The following is a 24215-nucleotide window of genomic DNA, read 5'->3' on the forward strand; positions in this document are numbered from 1 at the left end:
AACAGTGAATCAATACGATATTCACCGTTGGGTGCATAAACAACATTGTTTTTTCTTGGGAATTATTTTGAGGGTTAAGAAGAATTTGTGGAAAGAACAGTTTTACGAGATGAAATATTTTCTTAACCTGAGTTTCCTTGAACTTGTCTACGATAATAATAATATTACAGCAAAATAAACACTTGTTTAAAATTTTATGGAAATCAATTGTATATTCTTAAACAAGGCTTTAACTTTAATTCATAATTCAACAAAGGTTTAATTTATTTTTTCGAATGTGATGCCTTTAGATATACACTCCTTTCCTTAACGACACCTTTATTAATCAAAATATTTGCAATTTTATTTTTGAACAAGCTGATCATATTTGCCATTTTAAATTTGAACCATTATTCAATTTATGTGTAAAACATTATTTATTTATGTAATAGGTATTCTAATCCGTGCAATCTTTTTTTATAATCATTTAAAAAATCTATGCTAGTTTCTGAATCATATAAATAAATGAATGCGTTTATGTATGTAGATACAAATGAAACATAAAGTTAAAATATATGAATATAAATACATACATTCACAAAGAAATAAAACTAAACTAATTTCTAGATTAAAAAAAAAACTACGGATTTGACTAAATTAAAAACGTTATTCTTATATTTTCAAGGAGTCTATCTTGTCACGATTGTTTTTCTTCTAATGTTTAGTTTTAAAAAAATCATTAAATTTAAAGTATTATTTTCTGTGATGTCACATCACTTTGGAATATTAAGAAAATGTTCCTCAACCGTAATTGTTAAAAAGTACTTTTTTAAATATTTTTTTACTTTGAATCAGTATGTACAACAACATGTATATATGGAGTTAAATTCATAAATGTGTTTGATATCTCCGTTTATACTATACTTCTTTTAAACTCTCTCTTCTTATCTCTTCCAGTTTTATTCTGAAATAATAAAACAAAAGAAAAATAAATTAATATTAAATATTGAAAAAAATGTGCAAGCATAAGATTTGAGAATAGGGTAGGGTTGTATTTACTCTTCATATTGGGACATGCCACCGATATAGACAATGCTTTCCCGGTGACCTAGAAAATATCCTGAATCAAAAAAATAATTATTTATGAGTGTAATATTTACAATAGTTGTTGATCTTTTAGTGAAAACGTTCCAAAGGGTTGTCGGTAAAATATGGCATTTCTAGACTATATCTTAAATAATCGCACGTGGACTCGGTCCCGATAATTGTTCATATGGCCGATCATGAATGAGATTATGAATTTATATCCCGAATACTTTCAAGCTATATTGTTACCTTTGACATATGGGTGTAAAATCGTGTCAGGGGCTGGTTCCAGGATACTGGGTTCTTTGTAATGCACGAGAGGTTCACTAAAATCTATCTTGCTAGTTAGTAGGTCTGGCTGAAGTTTGTTGATCACCGTTTCCAAATAGATTTTCGTCGGTTTGGGCTCGTGATAGCTGACCGGCGGGTCGGGCTCGTGATAGGACACCGGAGGTTCCGGCTCGTGATAGCTGACTGGCGGGTCGGGCTTATGATAGGGCACCGGGGGTGCCGGCTCGTGATAGCTGACCGGCGGGTTGGGCTCGTGATGGGGCACCGGGGGTTCCGGCTCGTGATAGATGACCGGCGGGTCGGGCTCGTGATAGGGCACCGGGGTTTCCGGCTCGTGATAGCTAACCGGCGGGTCAGCGTCGTGATGGGACACCTGCAGTTTGGACTCGTGATGATCAATGGGCTGGATAGGCTCGTGATGATTCGCCGGCGGTTCGGGGTCGCGATAGCTAATCGGCTGGACAGGTTCGTGATAGCTCAGCGGCAGATCAGGTTGGTGATCACTGACCGATAAATCGGGCTGATGCTTTCGAACTGAAGGTTCGATCTGGTGATAGATTATTTTAGTTTCGGGTACGCCGTAGACCTTGCGGTGGTCATTGTTCGGGAGCGAGTCTGTCTCGGACTCGCGGTAGGCGGTTTTCTCGGTAAGCGGAGGGTCTAGTTGGCGGTATGCCAGCAGCGGCACTGGGGACGTAGGAGCGCCGTCGTCGAGCTTGATCGGCTCCATCGTGGCCAGAATGGTCGGGAGCAGCAGACCGCGGCCGTCGGGTATGATGTCGTTCATCAGCGTGGGGCTGGGCACGATCAAGCGCCCCGTGCACGTGCCCAGAATGCGCGCTTGGCGCTTCTCCATCTCGTTGGCCAGATGTTGGAACCGTTCTCCGCACAGTACCGGGTTTTCTGGGGACAAAGGAAGTAACGGCTATCTATAGTTGTCTTCTGATATATTATCAGTTGACTTTCGACAGAATATTTATTTTCGCATGCAACATTCTGCAAATAAATATTATCACTGCTTGGCTGCAAATTGTAATTATACACAATAAAATCACACGAATAATATTAGCACAAAAACTGCATTAATTTCGCGCAAGAATCGGAATAAAAACTCCCCTCCTTTTTGAAATTGTTCTAACATAACCATCGCAAAAAGAATCTTTTAAATTTAGACATATAGAATTCATTATGTACAACGAAGTATATTTAGTATTTTGGCAAATTAAATTGTAAACGTATAATATTTATAATCCTTTTAATTTATCACGAATCAATTGGTGTATTATGACACGGAGGAACAGTATCGACTCACCGGTGGTACGTTAGGACTTTTAATCTCACATTTAGAACTTTAAAGAATATCTAGTTACTCACTTTTTAATGACACATCAGCATATTGAAATTAGTAAGGTTTTTAAAACAAAACTTTAATTTTAAAAATAATATTACATTATTAACATATTTGTTTTAATACACATGTTAATCTAAAAACCATATTACGAAAGCGTGTGATAATTAGAATTATAAAGATTTCTATGGATAATACACGTATTTCAATTAGATTTTCCAATATCTACATATCGCTCACTCCTTTCAAGAACGTCATAAATCAAACATCGGCAATTTTCAGTTAGTCATGTTTTCGGAATGCCCAGAAAATGTACTATATCCTAGCAAAAGAGGCATATTTTTAACTTAATATTTACCCGCTACAGGGCAGAAAATGTTGTTTTTGCATTTTGAAGATAAGGTATTGTTTAATTTTTTAAAAAAATATATTGAATATTTTTCACATGGAGAAAAAACCTTCAGGTTTTACCTAAAAAGATCTGTTGCATACTAAAAAGTTCAATAACTGGCTTGATATTTATTTTTTATACATTTTGTTATATTTTTAAACTTTAAAAACATTCTCCTGAAAAATCAAGTTTATTGATTTATGACGTTCTTGAAAGGAGTGAGCGATATGTATAACCCATATCGATCCTTAACGCGCCCAGTCGCAAAAATATATTTCTTTTTAAGAGTAAATAAAATCATGTATTTACCTGCAAACATGCGTCATTATTAAAATGGTAAAATACTTGTTCGATTTAATTTTTATAAAAAAATATACATGGGAGAATATTCACATAAAAAATAATTATGTAGTATCAATTCCTTTTCCTCTAAAATGGTATTATTGAAATACACGAGTTAATAAAATAGGTGTTCTAAAATAAAATTAACAGAAATCATAAAAGTCCATATTCACACATAAAATAATAATTAATTATTGTTAAAAATGCTTTTACTTATAATTAAGAAAAAAACAATAACAAACAATCATAAATTTCCAAGTCCATTCAGAGGTCGATTCCTTTAACTTTATTATTTAGGAGAATGTGAAAATGAATGGAGAATAGAGAAAAACATGCGATAAATCAATTTGTAATGAAACTAGAAAAATAATTTTAATAGAAAATGTCCGTGGGACTGTTTAAAACTCAAATTTAATTTAATTTGAAACCAAAATAAGTAAAAGAATAAATTTATTAAATAATCAATATTTTGTAACAATTTCATAGTAATTAATTAACAAAAGAGTTTACATTCGCTATGATATTTTTAAAGCTGTCAAATCGCAAAAAAATATTTCAATTTAAATATATATATCTATAGATATCAGTTTTTTGAGTGCCACTATTTCAATTTTTCATATATTTGGATTTTAATTTTTGTTGTATAATACTGAATAAGTATTCTGTTGATCACAGTCCAAAATATCACCTATACTAGCTTGCCTTAGCGAAAAAAATATATTAATGCCCGGTCAATGATTTTAAAATAAATTTTTAGGTGACTTTGACTCTTATTTATTTATTTATTTATTTATTTAAACTTCATGTACAGAAAATAAAAAGTACATTGGCGGGCTTATTGCTAAAAAGCAATATCTTCCAACCGACCAAAGACGGACTAGTGATATTGATCAAAACGTTTGATACCATATATAGCCGTTTGCAATCAGTGGGCAGATAGTACTTGAACATTTAAAAAAAACATAAATTCAACTCTTCACTCTGAAAAAAAAAAATGACGCTAACCTGGTAAGTTATTTTAAAAGTTTGCTCAATTTATGTCATTTTAAAAACAGTTTAACATTTACTATATTTTACATTAGAAAAAAGATGTTGCTTTTTTAATGCAAAATGAGCAGATTTTATAATTAATTAATTTATTAGGATTTCCGATGTAAAGAATTGCTTTGTTTTAGTAAAGTGAAAAGTGTTTATTTTAAATTAAATTATTTTTGTGTGTTATTGTGAAATAAAAATTGGAATCCTTAAATACGAACATTTGAAGAAGTGGCATTTATAAAACTGATCTAAGGGGTAGATTTTCGGAAAATTCATAAAAGTGGAAATACCTCGAAAATTAAGGCACTTTTACTGGGGTCATATTTTCATTTTTTGGTGTGTTATTAGGTGACCTAACTTCCCTTAAAAGGAATATGGGGCATCCTGTAGATATAAAGACACATTCTTACAAGTGATATTCAACGTCAGAGGGACTCAACATGTCAACATATGAATATAATCCAAGGTATTCCTTTTAAGGCGAACGCATGCTAAAAACAGACTAAATGGTGCACTGAAACCAGTTATAGCAAATTAAAACCTATCAGCGAAAGCTAAACTGGCAGTACACAACGGAGTCCTGGTTTCAACTCTAATGTATGGAAGCGAAGCATGGAGTTGGTAAAAGAAGGATGAAAGTAGACTGAATGCAGTCTAAATGATATCCCTCAGATGAATGTGCGGCAAAACGATGTATGATAGATGTTTGAATAGTGAAATAAGGAGAGAATGCATGGCTTATTATAAGCAAGGATAAGCACTATCGATAGAATTAAGAAAAATATGTTGAGATGGTTTGGACATGTAAAAAGAATGAGTGAGGAAAAAAAAGCGAATGTGGTTGGAAAAAGAAGTATAGAAAGACCGAGGAAAACTTGGCACGATCAGGTATGTCGAATAGTTAAATGCGGTCGGGTAATCGGTCGGTAATTGGTAAGGGGTCGGGTAAAGTGAATGAGGAGAGCATGAATGTGAAAGAGGCGAATAAAGTTTGCAAAGACAAAGTGGTATGGCGTTCTATTCTCTCTGCCTACCGCTGCGAGAGGCAGAGGAAGCGGCTTGATGGTTAGTTAATTTATTTACAACATTTTGTGTGTGTTTATTATTTTATGTCAAAAAAAGGTCATGTGAAAATAACTCTAATTAGAGATAATCCAGATTTGTGAACAAGTATTTGGACACACCCAAAATGTTGTAACTGCATGTGATTGTTAGTTGCACAGCTGTTCAAGGATACAAACAATACGTAATATGTATCTTTTGTTAAAACACACATAAAAATTGATATTGTGACAAATTTTCCTCCTAGTTATGGCATTTTCAAACGAATGTGAAGATTAAATGGACTGACGGTCCTTAAATAGCTATACATTTCTAGGTACTTAAGTAATAGTTTCAACATGTGCAGTAATAATTTAGCCTCGTGTTGTAGTGGCCAGCGTGTTTAGCTACCGTGTCGGAGGTGCCGGGTTCGATTCCCAGGGAGGTGAAAATAAATATTAGTGATTTTACTCTGCAATATTTATTTAATATTACCCTGGACTGGTTCCTGAAGCGCAAGAGTGATCACCTTGCCTTCATGTAAGTAATGATCAAGATAACACTGCGTCAATTCGATGCAGTGCCCTATGCACCATTGGGTGCGGATAAGGGTTATAATAATATTTATTTAATATTACCCTGGACTGGTTCCTGAAGCGCAAGAGTGATCACCTTGCCTTCATGTAAGTAAGTCGTCAATTCGATGCAGTGCCCTATGCACCATTGGGTGTGGATAAGGGTTATAAGTAATAATTTACGGGAGACAACAATAGTTAATGGGGTATGTAGGTACGTACACTTATATTTATTTCTTATAAATATTTATTTATTATATATTTATTTCTGGTGTTTTTTAACAATAAAACACAACTTAATAGACTCAAAAAGTCTGTGTTTGATTTAACAATCAATACATAAATTACAATGGAGCTTTGCAAATTAAACCCCAAATCAATAAACAAATACGTTATTACTCCATCTACATCAGAATGAGCATCTAATGACGAGTACTCAGCCAGAATAATAAAACTTTCGTTTTGCGTCATTGATTCCGAATGTTTTACCATAATGTCCTCATGACCGATCATTCATTTTATTAATTAATATTTTATGCCTTTACATACGAGTGTAAAGTGACATTAATGTGATTTTATACGTAAATAAACTATTAATTACTGATATGCATAACCAGGGTTTGTTTTTCCATGTAAGGGCGGTTTGTCCACTACACGGGATTTCATCGTCCGGTAGTCCGGTTTTGAAAAATGAAAACGACTACGACAGTTTAGCGTGATCGAATTTACGAGCAACGTGTGCACCGATCAAGGGTTCCGATACGAAGAAAGATGGACAAAAGCACAAGCCAATCTAAGCCAATCGTCGTTTTAAAACACTGACTGACGTGCCGGACGGTAAAATTACACGGAGTAGTGGACAAGCGCCCTAACGCGGTGAAACGGCATTCCGGAACCTTTTTTCTCGGATAATTTTGTTTTTTAGTGTGTGATAAATTTCCAAAAGTATTGGAAACTAACTTGAAGGAAGCGAATTATTCCTGCTGATTTTCAATAAAATTTTACTTAAAATCGATCAAAATACTAAAAAAAATGTACTCAAAATAATTTTAAATGGATAATAACTAATTGTACTAATGGTTGAAATCAGTTATTGGAAGAGAAAATGAAAGATATAATAAGTTTAAAAAATATAAATAAAAACATCACGTCGCTCTCCGCAAGGGTAGGCAGATAATAGAACGCCACACAACTCTGTCATTGCAAATATTCTTCGCGTCTTCCACATTCATGCACCGCCTCATACATAAGCCGCGATTATTTCAACTCCTGACCCGACCGCCTTCAAGTATTTATCATACCTGATCATGCTAACTGTTCCTCGGTCTTCCAATAAATTTATGTAATAGAAAATGAAAGGATAGACTGGAAAAATATATAAATTTTATAAAATAAAGTAATCGCAAGTAAATTATATTTTTGCACCAGCTTACCATCAAGATAAATCTTCAGGGTCCCCAAAACGCCGTGTATGGAGCAATTCGTCTTGGTTACCAAATCATAGCTCACGAAGTCTATGAAGTTATTCGACAAGTCCGCTACGCAGAGTCTTTGGAGACCGTGGAAGTCCTTATCCAGGTGAGTGAGGTTGTTGTGGGAAGCCAACAACTCTTCGAGAGATGAAAGATATGTCTGAAAATATTACGTACCGAGTTGAAAAAGTTTAGTAATTAAAAAAAAGCTTTCACAGAGAAGGAGGGGTGGTTCAAGATGAAAAAGTGTTTTTTTTCTCTAATTATTATTCTTTTGCTTGATTAGCTTCTTGCGATATTGATTCCCAGCTGTCAACCAGGTTATCTTCCCCAACTAACAACGTCTAGGATCTTGTATATTTCTCTTATCCTGGTGTTTCTTATTCTATCCTGTAGACTGGGGTACTTCTAGAAAATTTGGTGATGGACTTAAAATCTTGTATTTATTTAGATTGGCAGTGACAGGTATATTGAAAGCTTTTAAATGTAAATTCACAGGAAAATCGGGATTCAATTTTATACTGTTTCACATTTTCAATAACTTTCCCAACTTAGTTAAAAAAAATTGCTTAGCAAGAGCAGATCTGTCAGGAAGCCTAGATGCTTCTGTATCAGATTTCTGACACTTTTAGCTCGTTATTTGTTACTGCGATCCCATATGTCATAATACGGTTGCACACAAGCATTATAAATTTAAATTTTGCGATCTTCATGTTAGGGTTTTTCCATATAGAAGATGAGATGGCTGCAGCCTTGTTTAATTGCCCCATCACTTCACATCGCAGATCCGTTTGACCACACAGGTCCACACCCGGGTATTTGAACTTTTCTACCTGTTCTACTAAGACGAAATCCACAGTCACGCTACATCCCACTGGGATCCCAGAGAACACCATGCTCTAAGTCTTTGTAGCTGATATAGTCATGTTGTATTTTTGACTAGCAAGATGGAATGCGTGCAAGAGTAGTTGCAGGTCCCCTAAGTCTCAGCAAATACTACAGCGTCATCCGTATAGCAAACAATATCTATGGTTTTCTCTCCCGGTCTGTATCCTTTTTTGCAGTGATTTAATATCCTCCACGATCCCAACTATGATAATCTATTTTTTATTGAGACATATTCGCGAAGAATGCAAAAACTTCTTTACAAAAGATAATAATTTCATTTATTTTTGGGTTTTGAAAATTTTTAAATGCGATGATTATCAATAAAAATAAAAAGGAAATATTCGTTATTCACTGATCCCTCTGAAATTTTGACATAAATTGAATTCGAAGGTATTTGTATTTTGTATTGTATCAGGTAAAATGTAGCGTTTTTCTTGAAAAACAGCTTTTATGATTGCAATGACAGCGCCATTTGTTGAACGTAGCAGAAACACTAAATATTACTTCAGATACAAAAAAAAATTATGGACGCTACAGAAAGATAACATAATTTAAAAGCATCGCGTAGGTAATGTTGTTCATGATAGTACGACCTAAAACCTGAGGACGAGGAGAGCTGACCCCAACAGTCTAAAAAAACTATAAGTTGAGATGGAGTCAGGAAGAAGAAGATAATTGTATATTATAATATAAATATTAAAATACCTTAGAAAGCTCTTCGAGCGATGTAATTTGATTGTAAGATACATCTAACACCTTTAGATCGTCTAAACCAATCAGGTTGTCCGGCGAAATAATATCCAGGAAGTTGTGACTAACATTCAGCCGTAGAAGACCATGTAGACCCATTAGCGAACCCCCTAACGTGGTAAGTCTGTTATGTTCCAGTCGCAATTCTTGAAGTCTTGTCTCTAAATCAACCAAATTCTGTAAAATGCAAAAAGAGAAAAATTAAACGAAGAACAATGATAAGGATGCACTCACTGTCTGTGAAGTGAGAACCATGTCAGCACAGCTTAACAATTTATCTTAGGGTGGTTAATTTTATATATAGGTACTTTAAAAAACCCAGATACTTTCAGTGGCTTGGAAAAGGAGATAAAAATGATTTTGAGAAGTGTGCGGTGCAGAGATATTGTACATATTGAAAAAAAAACTTGGAAAAAAAATCATAAAATTATTAGTCTCGTTACCTCAGTATTTCTGCTCAAATGTGTGATCAAGTTATACGACAAGTCAATGACCCACAGTCTCTTGAGCCCTTTGATTTCTTGGAGGGAGAATTCACCTAGTTCATTGTGGGTCAGATTAAGGTACTTGAGAGCGCGAAGCGGAGCCAAGGAGTTATTCAGGAATTGTATCTTGTTGAAACCGAGATCTATGTACTGCAAATTATCAGCCTCTGCGAAGTCGTCCTGTGCCAGCTGCAATTGGGGAACAATGTATCAATACAGGCGAAATAATAAGGTATATATCAAGAAGCATCCCGGATCTGCGTTCCAGATCCTAGAGGAAAACGAGACTAGCCGAGATGACTGGGCTTTCAGGGTTGCATGCTGTACTCGTACAAGCTCGTCTAATTGAACAAGCCATGTGTACAAGTCCTCTAGGTTATAATGAGAACACTTTCTGCATACATTCTTTAAGTATTAAAAATATTAAGAATTGTGTATCATTTTATGTTTTAAAATGTAATATGAAGACGCATGTGATACAAAAGAGAAGTTATGGGTACTGCTAAGAAATAAAAAGCTACATTTCAAAAATGTTAAATACGTTACTCACGAAAGTGATGCAATTGAACGATAAATTGAGGGTGAGTAGACGTCTCGATTTCTGCAAAGCTCCGTTAAGAGACTGTATTCGGTTGTGGTAAAAGTACAAGGAATCGATTCTCGGGAGATGCCTCAGCTCCATAGGAAGTCTCTCCAGTTGGTTGTTGGCTGCATAGATTAGAGATAGCTTGTTGGCATTCTGTGAGACAATTATACATTGTTCAAGTAATTATTCAAATTAAATGAAATTTACAAGTACATCAACAAAGACATATAGAGTGGAACCTCTCATAACGATCATAATTCGTTACAGAATCTTACTCGTTAAGGGAAACAATCGTTAAGCGAAACCTTTTTGGTTTTGACTGGCGCGGATGTCCCGGCTCAAAAGTGAATGTCGTAAAAAAGGGACTTGCCCTTTAATGTAACTCGTTATGCGAATTACTCATTATGAAAGGTTAAACACACATATATATATATATATATATATATATATATATATATATATATATATATATATATATATATATATATATATATATATATATATATATATATATATATATATATATATATATATATATATATAAATACATATATAATACATGATGTAAAATTCAGCATTCCGCCCACAATTAATTATCTATTAAGGCCCAGTATTCGATAAGTCACAACTTAATTTTCTCTAAAATCCAGAACATTAAAAGTTTTGCATTGAAAAAATAATACAAAACGGGTTTTTAAGAAATGAATGCAATTACGTTAAATGTTTTTATTAAATAATAAATATTTTGAAAAAAAATACTCTTTTCTCGCGCAGACTATCGCTTACTGAATTTGTATATTTGAGAGTCCACCCTTAAACCAAAAAACGTGTATATGTAAACAAACAAAAAATGTGCATTCAAAATATGGGTCCTAACTGTTACTTGTGAAGGAACGAAATTTGCAAATAGGTTACGAGGAGATAAATGATCTGTGTCAATGAATTTTAAAGAGGTCAATATTTAATGAGCTGATCTAATCTGATTAAATGAGCACAAAGGTGCTATTTACTATACGCGAAAATACAAATAGAAAGCCCACCTGGGGGGGATCCAGGTCAAGTGAGGTCAAATTATCCACTAGACTAGCGAATGAAGATAGATGAGGAAAAATATTATATGTTCCATTATATATACACATATAATATATAATTAGTTACCTCTTACCTACCTATACGTACCAAAAAATTATGTCGTAACAATGTTTCAATATCGATTCCCAGGGGGGAGGGGGTGAAAATAAGTATTAGTGATTTTAAACTCTGATTCTTATCAAATATCGCCTTGCCTCGTAAGTAACAATCAAGATGTAAATACGATGCATCGTCCTATGCACCATTGGGTGCGGATAAGGGTTAGAAGAATAATTAATTATTAATAATACAGAATGATTTTTTTATGGCGTCGGCACTGTTATTTTGTGTCTTTTGTGAGTCAAAATTTATTTCTTAATACATTTCTGCGAATTTAAAGTATTATTGTGTGTAACTGCTTAGGTGACGAATCGATAATCGATAATTGTGCGAGAATTGCTGAAATTTCAAGGACGCGTCACTTTTATTAGACACATTTCATTACACGAGAGAGAAGAAAGATATATGGTAGATGGATTTAGAAAAAAAATATGTTGCGACTTTGCGAATGCTGGGCATTAAACGATCGACTAAAACGTCAAGTTTTATTTAGGCGACCCATTGTTAAAGAAAATCAATAAAGGAAATGAGTTTTATGAAAATTAAGTTGCTAAACTTATGTAGGGCCTTAAGCCTTAATAGTGGCATTCTTAAGGCGGGATATTTGATAGTAGCCCGCAACTTAATTTTCTCGAAATCCATCCTTATTATTTAGCTAACGTTTTTTGCGCGAAAAAAACATTTTGGCGCCAAAAATTTTCAATTCAAGATTTCTCCAACATTCTCTTTCCTTCAAGCGGAGCGAGAAGTCTTTATCGCGCAGAATTCTCTCCTCTTTCACATTCTATACTTATTTTTCCGTTTAATTTACTTTTTCATTAATTTTTTTCATCTACTAATGAATCTACTAATGATAATATTTTTCGTAATTGCATTAAATGCTTAAATACCGTTTTTGCATTGAAAAAATAAGTTTTTCTTAGAAATAAATACATAGTGTTGACAATTAAAGAGATATTGAAAGGTAAGAGAAGTTTGAAAATGCATAAAAAATATTTTTTCAATATACTAGTATATTCTTTAAAAAAATGTGCGATGAATTGCATATTTGAGAGTTATGAAACCTTTATGTAGAAATTGCATTAGTTTTTACTTTTAATATAAAGAAAATAGGTTCAAAGAAATACTCACCTTTGAAATTTCATTATCTATATTGGTGAGTCTATTAGAGTTGATGAACAACCATTCCAGCCGATCCAAGTACCGGAGAGTGCCGTTAAGGGTCGTGAGGTGGTTTAACCCGAGGTGAAGGTGCCTCAATGTTTGAGGCAGTGAGTTCTTCTCGATAATCGACATTCCATTACCAGCAAGAACTAAATAGTGCATCAAGGGAACATCCTGTAAACAAAATATCCACTTGTATGTAAAATATGTCCTTTCCGGTTTTCATCTGACTATAATACTATAACTACTACTACTACTACTACCATCACGCCGTTTCCTCGCAGGGGTAGGTAGAAAGGATGGAACGCCACACTCTTCTGTCCTGACATACACTCCTCGCCTCCTTCACATCCATATATCTAGTCATACATGCTCTCCGATTACGCAGACTTTTGACACCACCAGATTTTAGGTTCTGATTGATCTGATCGTGCCAAGTCTTTTTCGTTCGTCCTCGTTCTGTTTTCCCTCTCACATTCGCCACATATATTTACTTGGTCATTCTCTCGTTATCCATTCGCTCCACATGTCCATACCACCGTAAAGAACTCTTCCTAATCATAATAATTATACTATTATGTGTTATATTTAATAACTATCTTTTATATAATATTTTATAACTCGTCAAAAAATCCTTTGTAAACTAAAAATTGATCACCAAAAAATCCCTCTCCGTCAGCTGATATGTCCATATTTTTGATCATTTTTATAGCGCACTTTTCGTAAAATTCTACCTCAAGGGAGCTTTATGTAAGTGCATATTTCGTAATGTGGGGAATTTTCGCAAGAATTTTGGTTGAAAGGAACATTTAACACAAATTAAAAAAGAAAAAAAAATGGTTCTGTCAACCCAGGTTCAAAAAGTAAAAAATGGGTTTCCGATAGATAGAAGAATTTCGATGGGAACTGTCGAAATTCTACTTGATTTGTTTTATTTTGATTTTGATTTTACAAAAATGCTAGAATTTTTGTTTTGTCGTCTCTTCGTCAAGACAATAACTACATGCACTATCAGATCTCAGCCTTTAGTACATGTTGTTCTGCATTCCTTATTGGCTAGTCCTCGGTCGACCAAAAGCGCAGGTGGTTAACATTTTGTGTAGTTGTAAGTGTTGCTTGCATGATGTAGGGTTGTTCCAACGAAGAGATGGGTGTGTCTCTAAATCTCGGTGAGTGGTTACTAATATTACGAGTGACTAACATTGCGAGCATTTTTGTAAAAGAAAGTAAAAATTAAAAAATTAGTATAACAGAGGTAATGCCATAAATATTAATTATATGCACTATTTTAGTAGTCGGTTTACCTTGAAATCAGTAGCACCCAATGTTTTGATTCGACTCCGTCCCAAATCTAGCGTCCTGATATTGGGCATGTGGCGAAATATCTTTCTTGGCACTGCTGGTAAATTGTTGTCTGCGAGACTGAAGTACACCACACCAGTAAGTCCTTCAAAGGACGAATCTTCTATGTAACTGAAAAAAAAACAAAGGACTGTTTTAACTCAAGAATTCAGTATCGAGGATTGCTTACACAACCATTACTTCATGTAGAACACGACTGTTAATTCGCGAATATTCAAAATATACCATTTATTTAAACTTCATGTACAGAAAAGAAATAAGTACATTGGAGAGCTTATTGCTGAAAAGCAATATCTTTTAACCCGATGGTTGCCAGAGACGAGATATCTCGGCAAATGGCGGAGTGCCCGTATGGCCAGAGACGAGATATCTCGTCAGTACTTTTGATGACGTATTACTCCGCAGTTTTAACTCATATTGACAATCTGTCAAAAACGGAACATACATTGCCATCAGTTGAAGTTGTCACAAAATATTTTATAAAGTTTTTAAATACTTTTAAGTGATTTATCGGTATCACTTTCAGCTGACAGTTGACAGATGTCATTAGGGCTACCACTCAAACCACTTGAAATATTGATTATTTTAATCGATTGTTTTGAACGCCAGGGGTTTTTATTTTGCTCAATTTTTTTGTGTTTTTCTTATTATTTTAAAATATTCCATTGATAAATAATAGTTGTGTGTTAATATTAAATTTAATAAAAACTTGCGTGTGCGACTTAGTGTGACAACTCTGAAAATTTGAAACTGGTTTAACTTCAAGAATAAAACTCTAACAATCGATGCGGGATATAATATTTGGTAAGTAAATTATAATTCAATAAAAACAACAAAAAAAAAATCTTTAGACAACTTTTTTTTTTCAAAAAAATACTTGGCCTGTTGAGCACTGCGGCGTAATTTATTTGCGGCTATGAAAAGGTTAACCAACCAAAAACAGACAAGTGATGTTGATCAAAACGTTTGATACCATATAAAGCTGTTTGCAATCAGAGAATAGCTAGTACTTGAATATTTAAAAAAAACATAAAATACAAAAATGTTTATGAGGAAGACAAAGGAAAAAGGGAGTTTAGGGAAGGAGGTAGAGGGAAAAACTAAGGGAGGAGGTTTAATGGACAGTTAGGATTCTAATGATAAATATTAATGTCTCAGACGTTTCTTATTAGAGAAGGTGCATTTTTACAACGAGAGGTAATTCATTCCATAGTCTGGCCGCTTGGACAGAGAAGGAATTACAGAAAACGATGTGTAGTGGCGAGGAATGGAAAGTGTTCTTTCTTGGGAAGAATGAAGTGATATATCATGATCTGAATTTTCAGCAAGATACTTATTTAAATTTTACGTGCATTGGGGCAGTGAAGAATATTACTGTTTAATTGCCTTAAATAAATAACATCTAGATAAATAATCATAAAATGTGTATTTCTTACGATTAAAATGATGCAAAAGTATGTGCGTCGAAAACCAAGAGTTTCAGATACATATACTACAAAAGGGTACGATTTTTCAAAAATGGCAGATAAAATGATTTGGTGGCTTCTTCATCGTTAAAATCGTCTATGTGGAACTAATCCGTTCAAATTCTAGTTGAAGATCAGTTAAACACCATTGAAAGCAGGGGTAGACAAAAGATTATGTAGAATTAATAAACGCCACAGAAATGAAATTAAGGGATGAAAAAATCCTCAAAAAATTCTCTCTTTTTAGGATTAATAAATGTTTTATGCGCTTTTTTCTGTGTGTGTGTATATATATATATACTCGTATATGTTATTTTTGACATCTCATCAAAGATGAAGAAGAATATGGAAGTCTGGGCATTTACGGGGCTGACGACCGTCATAGGCTGGTTTAAGTGATCACTTTACACACGTGTAACATTCACCAATTCTACCCATTATTGACAACCACACTACTCAAATTCTTGGAAGTTCTGTATATATGAACCAATTTAGAAACCTTGTTCTTGAATCACTAGAACTTCACTAGAGACATCTATTGGTGAGATGTAAATAAGCTTTTTATTAAGCTCGTATATGCATATTGTTCTAATTCCGAAAAATTATGTTTGAATTCACTAGAATTTCACTAGAGACATCTATGGTGAGATGAAAGAAGCTTTATATTGAGCAGAAACTCTTTAAAATATCATTTTGTTCTTCATGCTGAGATGTCAAAAAATAGATAATATAACAATAATTTAGACAAAAGTTATACGTATGTACGTCAAAACGTTGATTATAGCTTGTTTATTTGAATAGACAAACGGAGCTATTATCGCTTGAATTCAATGGTCATTTCGGAAGACGGTTGTAAAGTTAGCTGTATGTACGTTATATTATATATATACACGAATGCGAAGATGTAACACAACAAACGTTGTGTTTAGTATCATAACTTAAATTGTTGAATAATATCAGGTTGGTAGCAAGCAGATTGCAAAACAAAATGCGTAATAGAGTGTTCTTCTAGACATTGCGACTTATTGCGCCTTACTTTGCAAGGTCTCTTGACCAGTGTCTTCTGGAAACTCTATGTTAGGTTTTCTTTTATTCGCTAATTCAACGTTATAAGTTCAGTAAAACTAAGAATTTACCACCGAGATGTTTTCATGACATCAATACGATAGTAAATAAGGATATTTATATAGTATAATGTATGCAAAATATTATGTTAGTTTTCATATTGAAAATAGTACTTCCTTGTTTTCACCAAGAAAATATAACACTTAACAGAGTTACCCAAAGGCAAGGTTAAATTTAAATTGAACTGAAATTGTGGGATAAAAAATCAATATCAAGTTGAATAAAAAAATGTTGATACGAACTAGCTTTCGATATTGATATCAAATTAGGAAATGACACTATGTAAACGTTTTATTTTATGTTTTAGATTCAGATGTATTTATGAAAAAATTATATTATTTATTGATTCGGTCTTAACTTTGTGGAATGACATGATTATTTTATTAAAGTTAAACACTTGAAAATACCACTTTAATGAGTTTTTTTTTATTTACTTCTTTTTTTGAAAACGACAGTTGTTTTCATCTTCTGGTACAAATTAAAATTGGCTTTCTAATTTAGCCCCCATAAATAAATGATATAAAAAAAAGTAAATAAAATATATGCATGTTCTTTTATACTCAAGGAATACCTGAATACTTATTTACCATACATTGTCAATGAAATGGTTTTTTTTATTAAAAAAATATAACCCCTTTCAATCCCTTCTTATATTGAAAAAAAGGTAAATCCGCCATTATTTTTCTAGATTATTTGTTTAATCAGTCACATTTGAGATAAGTGATAGAAAAAAGATACTTCAATACAATTTCCATTTTTTCTCCCCCGTCTCTTAGTAAAATCATAATTTTTGCACTCCTTTCGCCTGGTAATATTTTTGTTTGATAATGTTACCAAATACAGCATCGCTTCCTTCAATATTTTATATTTTACTCTATGTTATAGTTAAATAACTTAAGATAATATTTAATTATAAACAAACTTTACACTGAATTTACTGAAATTATGAAATAACATATGTAATGATTTCATATTTGTTCCTATTGTTTTTATTTTCTCCGCTGCCGGATATAGGCCTCTTCTATTTTTTTTCCAGACATCTCTCGTTTGGGATTTTTCGATCCACTTTACTATGGTCATCGGCCCATCTTTTCTGGAGCCAGCCTATTTTATAAATTTATTTGGTTCAATGTGAATCATGGTAAATAAGTTTGTAAAACATTAATTATTTGAACGTATGCGAGGGATTAATGTATTTCACTAAAGGGTTGAAGGAATCGCCAGTGATCTGATAATGCAAATTAAGATATCTTAATGGGAATTGGATCTAGCTGATTTGCTTAGCAAAATAACTACTAATACCCTTTCACTGCCTAAACCGGGGTACTTAAAGAAAAATTTGTTTTACAAACTTGTATTTATTTAGGTTGGCAGTAACAGGAATTTTGAAAGCTTTTAAATTGAAATTCACAGTTTAATCGTGATACAATTTTGTTTTACATTTTCTGTAAATATAAACAACAAAAAAAATAATGGCAAGAGAAGGTCTGTCAGGAAGCCTAGTCTAAGCCTAAGTCTGTATCAGATCTGAGAATGCGATGGGACAGCATGCAATATAATTCAATTTAAGGTAATGTTTAGCTTGATTAGTTCTTAAATCTCTGCATTAACATGCTAGTTTGAAGTATTTTAGAGGAAATATGTTTCAAAAGACGTTGTGTATCAACACATTCGATTTTCCAAACTCAAATTTACTTGTTCATTTACAAGATCACACTCGTAACTAAAAGCATAATAAAGGCGTCGCTGATATACGTAAAACGAAAATTTGACGAACATACAAGATGTACATACTAGGGATCCGGTGTCCGTTGTTCTTGTCCTCTTAGTAACATCAAATTCTGTAAAAATTATTCACTTACTTAAAATTGTAAAAGTGACGAGCACGACAAATGGCGGAAGCGCTCATTGTAACAATTGTATTATTTATTTTATCTTTATTTTGCCCCAAATGTAAGTCCGAGTAATGAGTAGCACGGACGTCAAAATTCAAAACAACGTGGAACCCATTAAAATGAATTTTGATTGTTTTTCTTTATCACTATATAATCCATTTAAATCAATCATTATTGCAATTTTAATTAAATTTTTGGATTTATAATCCTAATGTGATTTCTCAATCGAAATACAGGAACTTATGCAACTAGTTTTATACATATTATAGAGAAAAAAAAACGGTTTAACAAATGTAGTGGAAAATGTAACAGTTAAATACCGAGGAAAACTTGGCACAATCAGGTATGTCCAATACTTGAAAGCAGCCGAGTCAGGAGTCGAAATAAGCCTCGGGTATGCATGAATATGGAAGAAGCGAATAATGTATGCAAGGACAGAGTGGTGTGGTGTTCTAATCTCTCTGCCTACCCCTGCGGGAAGCGGCGTGATGGTTAGTTAGTTAGTTTATATATAGGGTCCGCCATCTAAAGTTTTTTTTTTTAACTAGTGCTTATTTCGTGAATGGTAACACTTAGCTCATGTCTGATTTGACAGATAATTAGTTTTATCCTTCCGCTAAGCGAATATGGTTGTATATACGCTTGAACAACGCTGGGAAATATTGCGACATTACTTTGAAAATCATGGTAATGTTGCAGAATGTGTGCGAAAATTGCGTACGGTTTTTGGAAGAAGAGAAGCACCGTCAGCTCCGTATGTTCGTTATCTTGTGAAAAAAGTGAAAGAAACTGGCATCCTCATCGATAAACCAAAGCGTGAAAAGCCAAAAACAGTGCGTACACCCGAGAATATCGATGTTGTGGCAGAAAGTGTGCGTGAAGCGCCATCAACATCAATTCACCGTCGTTCTCAACAATTGAACATTTCGGAGACATCATTGAGACGAATTTTGCATAAAGACCTTGGTATGACGCCATACAAAGTCCAATTGGTTCAGGAGTTGAAGCCAACTGACCATCCAATGCGTTTTCGCTTCGCTGAGTGGGCCTGCGATCGACTTACAGAAGATGCCGATTTTGCCAAAAAAATCATCTTTTCGGATGAAGCTCATTTTGATCTTGGCGGGTATGTAAACAAGCAAAATTGTCGTATTTGGGGCACAGAAAACCCACACGCATACATTGAAAAGCCGGTACACCCAAAACGAGTCACTGTTTGGTGCGGATTTTGGTCCAGAGGCATAATTGGGCCATTTTTCTTTGAAAATGAGCAAGGAGTGGCCGTTACAGTCAATGGCGATCGTTATCGGGCCATGTTGAACGGATTTTTGTTCACAAAAATTGAAGAGGAGGATATTGGCAACATTTGGTTTCAACAGGACGGCGCTACGTGCCACACAGCCGAAGCTACACTCGATGTTTTGCGCCCTGTTTTTGAAAAAAAAAAGTTATTTGGCGGACCCTTTACAAATATTCCTTATTTGGCCAATGGTGTATATGTCGCATTGGGTTGATAAATCACTAACGAAAATACAACTAAGTAACTAGCCATTACGCCGTTTCCCCACAGGGGTAGGCAGAGAGAAAATAATGATACACCAATCTATCTTTGTAAATATTTTTTGCCTCTTCCACATGACTCAGGGCCGAGAGTGAGGTAAGTGTGTACATAGTCCTATGGTAGTGAAGGGTAGTATTGTTTACCACAGCATGGTAGTGATTGTCCTGACGAAGAGACGGGTACGTCTCGAAACCGGTAGACATAAAAATCTCGGTGAGTGGTTAAATACTAATATTACTAACATTTTTGTAAAAAATATTAAAGTTCAAATATTCATTATGAGTTAGAGAAAATATTTTATCACAAATACATCTCCTAACCCTCTACGGATGGTTATATGTAGTGTTTTTTTTTACACATATCGCTCACTCCTTTCAACAACATCATATATCAAAAATCGTCAATTTTCAGTTGTGCGTGTTTTCGAAATGCCTAGAAAATGTAGTATATCCCAGCCAAAGCGACATGTTTTTAACTTAATACTTACCCGCTACAGGGCAGAAAGTGTTTTTGCATTTTGATGAAAAGGTATTGTTTAATTATTTTTTTTAAAATAAACTAAATACTTTTCAAATGGAGAAAAAACCTTCAGGTACTTACTTAAAAGATCTGTTGCACAGTAAAAAGTTCAATAAGTGGCTTGATATTTATTTTTGATACATTTTATTATATTGTTAAACTTTGAAATACAAGGTGGTGCAAAATTAATCACCTCACCGGATGATGTTATAATTTTTGCAAATAACATCGTACATTAATCATATTTGACATTTCGCTCACTCCTTTCAAGAACGTCATAAATCAAAAAACTTGATTTGTCGAGAGAACGTTTTTAAAGTTTAAAAAGAAATCACAATGTATTAAAAATAAACAGGAAGCCACTTATTAAACTTTTTACTGTGCAACAGATCTTTTTAGGTAAAACCTGAAGGTTTTTTCTCCATTTGAAAAATATTAAGTATATTTAAAAAAATTATTAAACAATACCTTTTCATCAAAATGCAAAAACAACATTTTCTGCCCTGTAGTGGGTAAATATAAAGTAAAAAATATGCCGCTTTTGCTGGTATATAGTACATTTTCTGGGCATTCCGAAAACATGCACAACTCAAAATTCACGAATTTTGATTTATGACGTTCTTGAAAGGAGTGAGCGATTTGTGAACTAAACAACTGTAGTATACAGACCTACAAGCAATGGAGCACTCACTGTACGAGCCACTATGGATATTGTGAAGATAGCGTTTCCTAGTCGCTTAGTCTCCCGTTTTGGTGATTTGGCATGACCAGCAAGATCGACCGATTTGACCATCCCAGACTTCTGTCTTCGGGGCTACTTGTTGTCACAGATTTATCCCAACAAGCTTCAGACAATTGCAGCCCTTAAAGAGAATATTCGACAGGAATGCGAACGGTTCCCACTGGAAATCTTGCGGAAAGTCGTGGAAAATGCGATAAAACGAGCACAAATGTGTATTAACACTGCCGGCAGCCACTTGATGGATATAATTTATCTTTTTCAATTAACAGAAAAAATATAATGGTCTAAATATTTAAAATTTACACTACTCATTCTTTTGTATTTTGTAATTTAAAAAAAAAAAAACAAAGTAGGACAATTAATTTTGTGCCATCCTGTATTATTGAATAAAACAATAGTAATGACATAATTGCTTATTCAATCAATTTCTATGCACTTCAAACTAAGAACGATGAATGTACGTTATCTCAACAGATGATAATAACGAAACGTTAGCGCTCGTTCGTGTCCCACAGGGTAGATTAGGGCCGATTTTAGGGTTAGACACAGTTTATCTACGAAACGATTTTTTTGGAATGTCCAATAGTGATCTCAGACATTGTTTATCTGTAAAATATTTTAAGTAATAGGCGCCACTATTGAAATTTCCGACGAGTTTTAACTAGCGGTCTCCAGATAGCGTTATCTTTCTTCTCCTATAATTAATTTTGTTTATATGTTTTCTTCGACTATTACAAATCGTTTCGTTCTCATACAAATCATAAAACGAGTCAATAATTAATAATTTTATATATATATATATATATATATATATATATATATATATATATATATATATATATATATATATATATATATATATATATATATATATATATATATATATATATATAAATATATATATATATATATATATATATTTATATATTTATATATACATATATATATATATATATATATATATATATATATATATATATATATATATATATATATATATATATATATATATATATATATATATATATATATATATATATATATATATATATATATATATATATATATATATATATATATATATATATATATATATATATATATATATATATATATATATCTATAAATATATATATATATATATATAATTGAGGAATTACTTCCCTCTGATAGCTCCAGATGGTTTTCCATACAAACTGTGATTTTCGTACATGTTGAATAATGATTACACTGGCCAACAAAATGAAATAAAAAAATTGGTGCCAGAAATTAAACAATTGATTTTAAATACTTTTAATGTGCTGTTTTCAAAAATGCTACCAGATTTTTATCAGCTCTAGTTTTTGAGATACAGGTTAATTGATTTTTGTTCTGATACAAGCCAAAAATAAAGAAAAAAATAAATCTTTAATGGCTAAAATATAAATTTCCGATACGAAAATTGAATCTATTAGCCAAATGTATACCTGAATCAACCTGAACAATAAATACTGGATTAAAATAAATTAGCCACAAGGAGATGTCATGATTAAAAAAAAAACATAATGTAATTAACAAAGCTTTGGTTACTAGAGAAAAAATATTATTTTAGCCTTTGCATATTAAGTTAAGGCTGATGATGCAATTTGCGAATGCTTTAAATCGAGATGGAAATTGTTTTAAGTAAATTTCCTGGGATAAGCACGGAAAAACTAAAAGCCGGTATATTTAATGGTCCTCAAAAAACTTTTTGGAGATCCACAATTCACCACATCAATGAACGAGGCTGAATCTTGGTGTTCATTAGTTCAAGTCGTGCAATATTTTCTAGGGAATCATAGAGCAGAGAATTACGTATAATTAGTGGAAACTATGCTATCAAAATTTGAAATTCTCGGCTGTAACATGAGCATAAAAGTTCACTACCTCCACAGCCACCTAGATCGCTTTCCAGAAAACTTTGATTGTTCAATTAAATTTGGTGATTTATTAACCTATGAGTAAATATCCCAAAAAATTGCATTTTTTCTGTATATGATACTTTTCAATTGGCCGGTTCAAGATAAGTTCGTTTGCCCATAGCTAAATATTAAGTTTACGTTTACTGTCAAAAATAAAGTGAATGCAAGCAGATACCCTAAAAATTTGTTTCAACCCTAACTCTTGTTTTTATTACACGGACAAAAATATAATCATTAATTAATTACTTTTCATTTACTGTTTCTTTTTTATTCCTGAATAATATTCGATAAAACTACAAAATGATACTCCCTGAACACATTAAACATTGACAATTGGCAACTATTGCTTTTATTACACGGCCAGAAGTATGATAAGTTCAACAAGTTATATTATACTCATTTTAGGGCAGTCTGAATATATTTATGCAATAAAAAGTAAATGAGTCATAAACTTAGCAAAATGTTTAACCAATGGAAAAAGTAATTAATTAATTAAACATACAAAAATGTAAATTAAACAATTTAATAGTGAATCATTTAAACCTAGAAAAAACCAAAATTCTATTTTAATCACGAGAAAGTAAATGGTATACTTAATAGATCGTAAATACGCAAATGGTAAAATCAAAAAGAAATTCAAAGTATTTAAATTCACAAATGATTGTATTGTACAATAACTCTCCAAATTTGAATCAGAAAAACACAACACGATTTACTCGTTAGTCTAAAATGTACGAATAAAATTAATTGATAAATGTTTTCGTTGTAATCAATTACAGTTATTGTTAAATTATCGAACATTTCCAAAGTTTTATGACATTTTGATAGCAAGGTTATCTTAAAAATAAACATTTTTATAAATATTGGAGATTCTGTAATGTTTACCTGAAATAAATAATCAATTATATTTATAATTGAAGCGATAAAGTGACGAACCCTTTATGCTATGTGTACTTTATATGTATATGTAAATATATA

General features: G+C 32.9%; 1 protein-coding gene across 2 annotated transcripts in view; it reads right to left on the bottom strand.

Moving 5' to 3' along the window:
- Positions 1–807: 807 nt before the first annotated feature.
- Positions 808–24215, bottom strand: part of ltl (leucine-rich repeat-containing larval translucida) — a 47537-nt gene continuing 24129 nt past the window's right edge. Inside the window, exons 2-9 of one of the 2 annotated variants that reach the window (XM_088272737.1) lie at positions 13932–14100; positions 12595–12801; positions 10237–10425; positions 9645–9875; positions 9157–9378; positions 7525–7723; positions 1315–2259; positions 808–943 (exon numbers count right to left, since the gene is read on the bottom strand). In XM_088272737.1, the coding sequence (XP_088128863.1) occupies positions 939–943; positions 1315–2259; positions 7525–7723; positions 9157–9378; positions 9645–9875; positions 10237–10425; positions 12595–12801; positions 13932–14100 (2167 nt within the window). In that variant the 3' untranslated portion in view covers positions 808–938. Of the gene's footprint in view, positions 944–1166; positions 2260–7524; positions 7724–9156; positions 9379–9644; positions 9876–10236; positions 10426–12594; positions 12802–13931; positions 14101–24215 lie in introns of those variants that run through there. The other variant, XM_088272736.1, reaches the window with a different exon arrangement.

The sequence above is a fragment of the Brachycentrus maculatus genome, unplaced genomic scaffold (assembly GCF_059751285.1).
Source record: "Brachycentrus maculatus isolate JH-2025_06_01 unplaced genomic scaffold, ASM5975128v1 h1tg000518l, whole genome shotgun sequence".
NCBI lineage: Eukaryota > Metazoa > Arthropoda > Insecta > Trichoptera > Brachycentridae > Brachycentrus > Brachycentrus maculatus.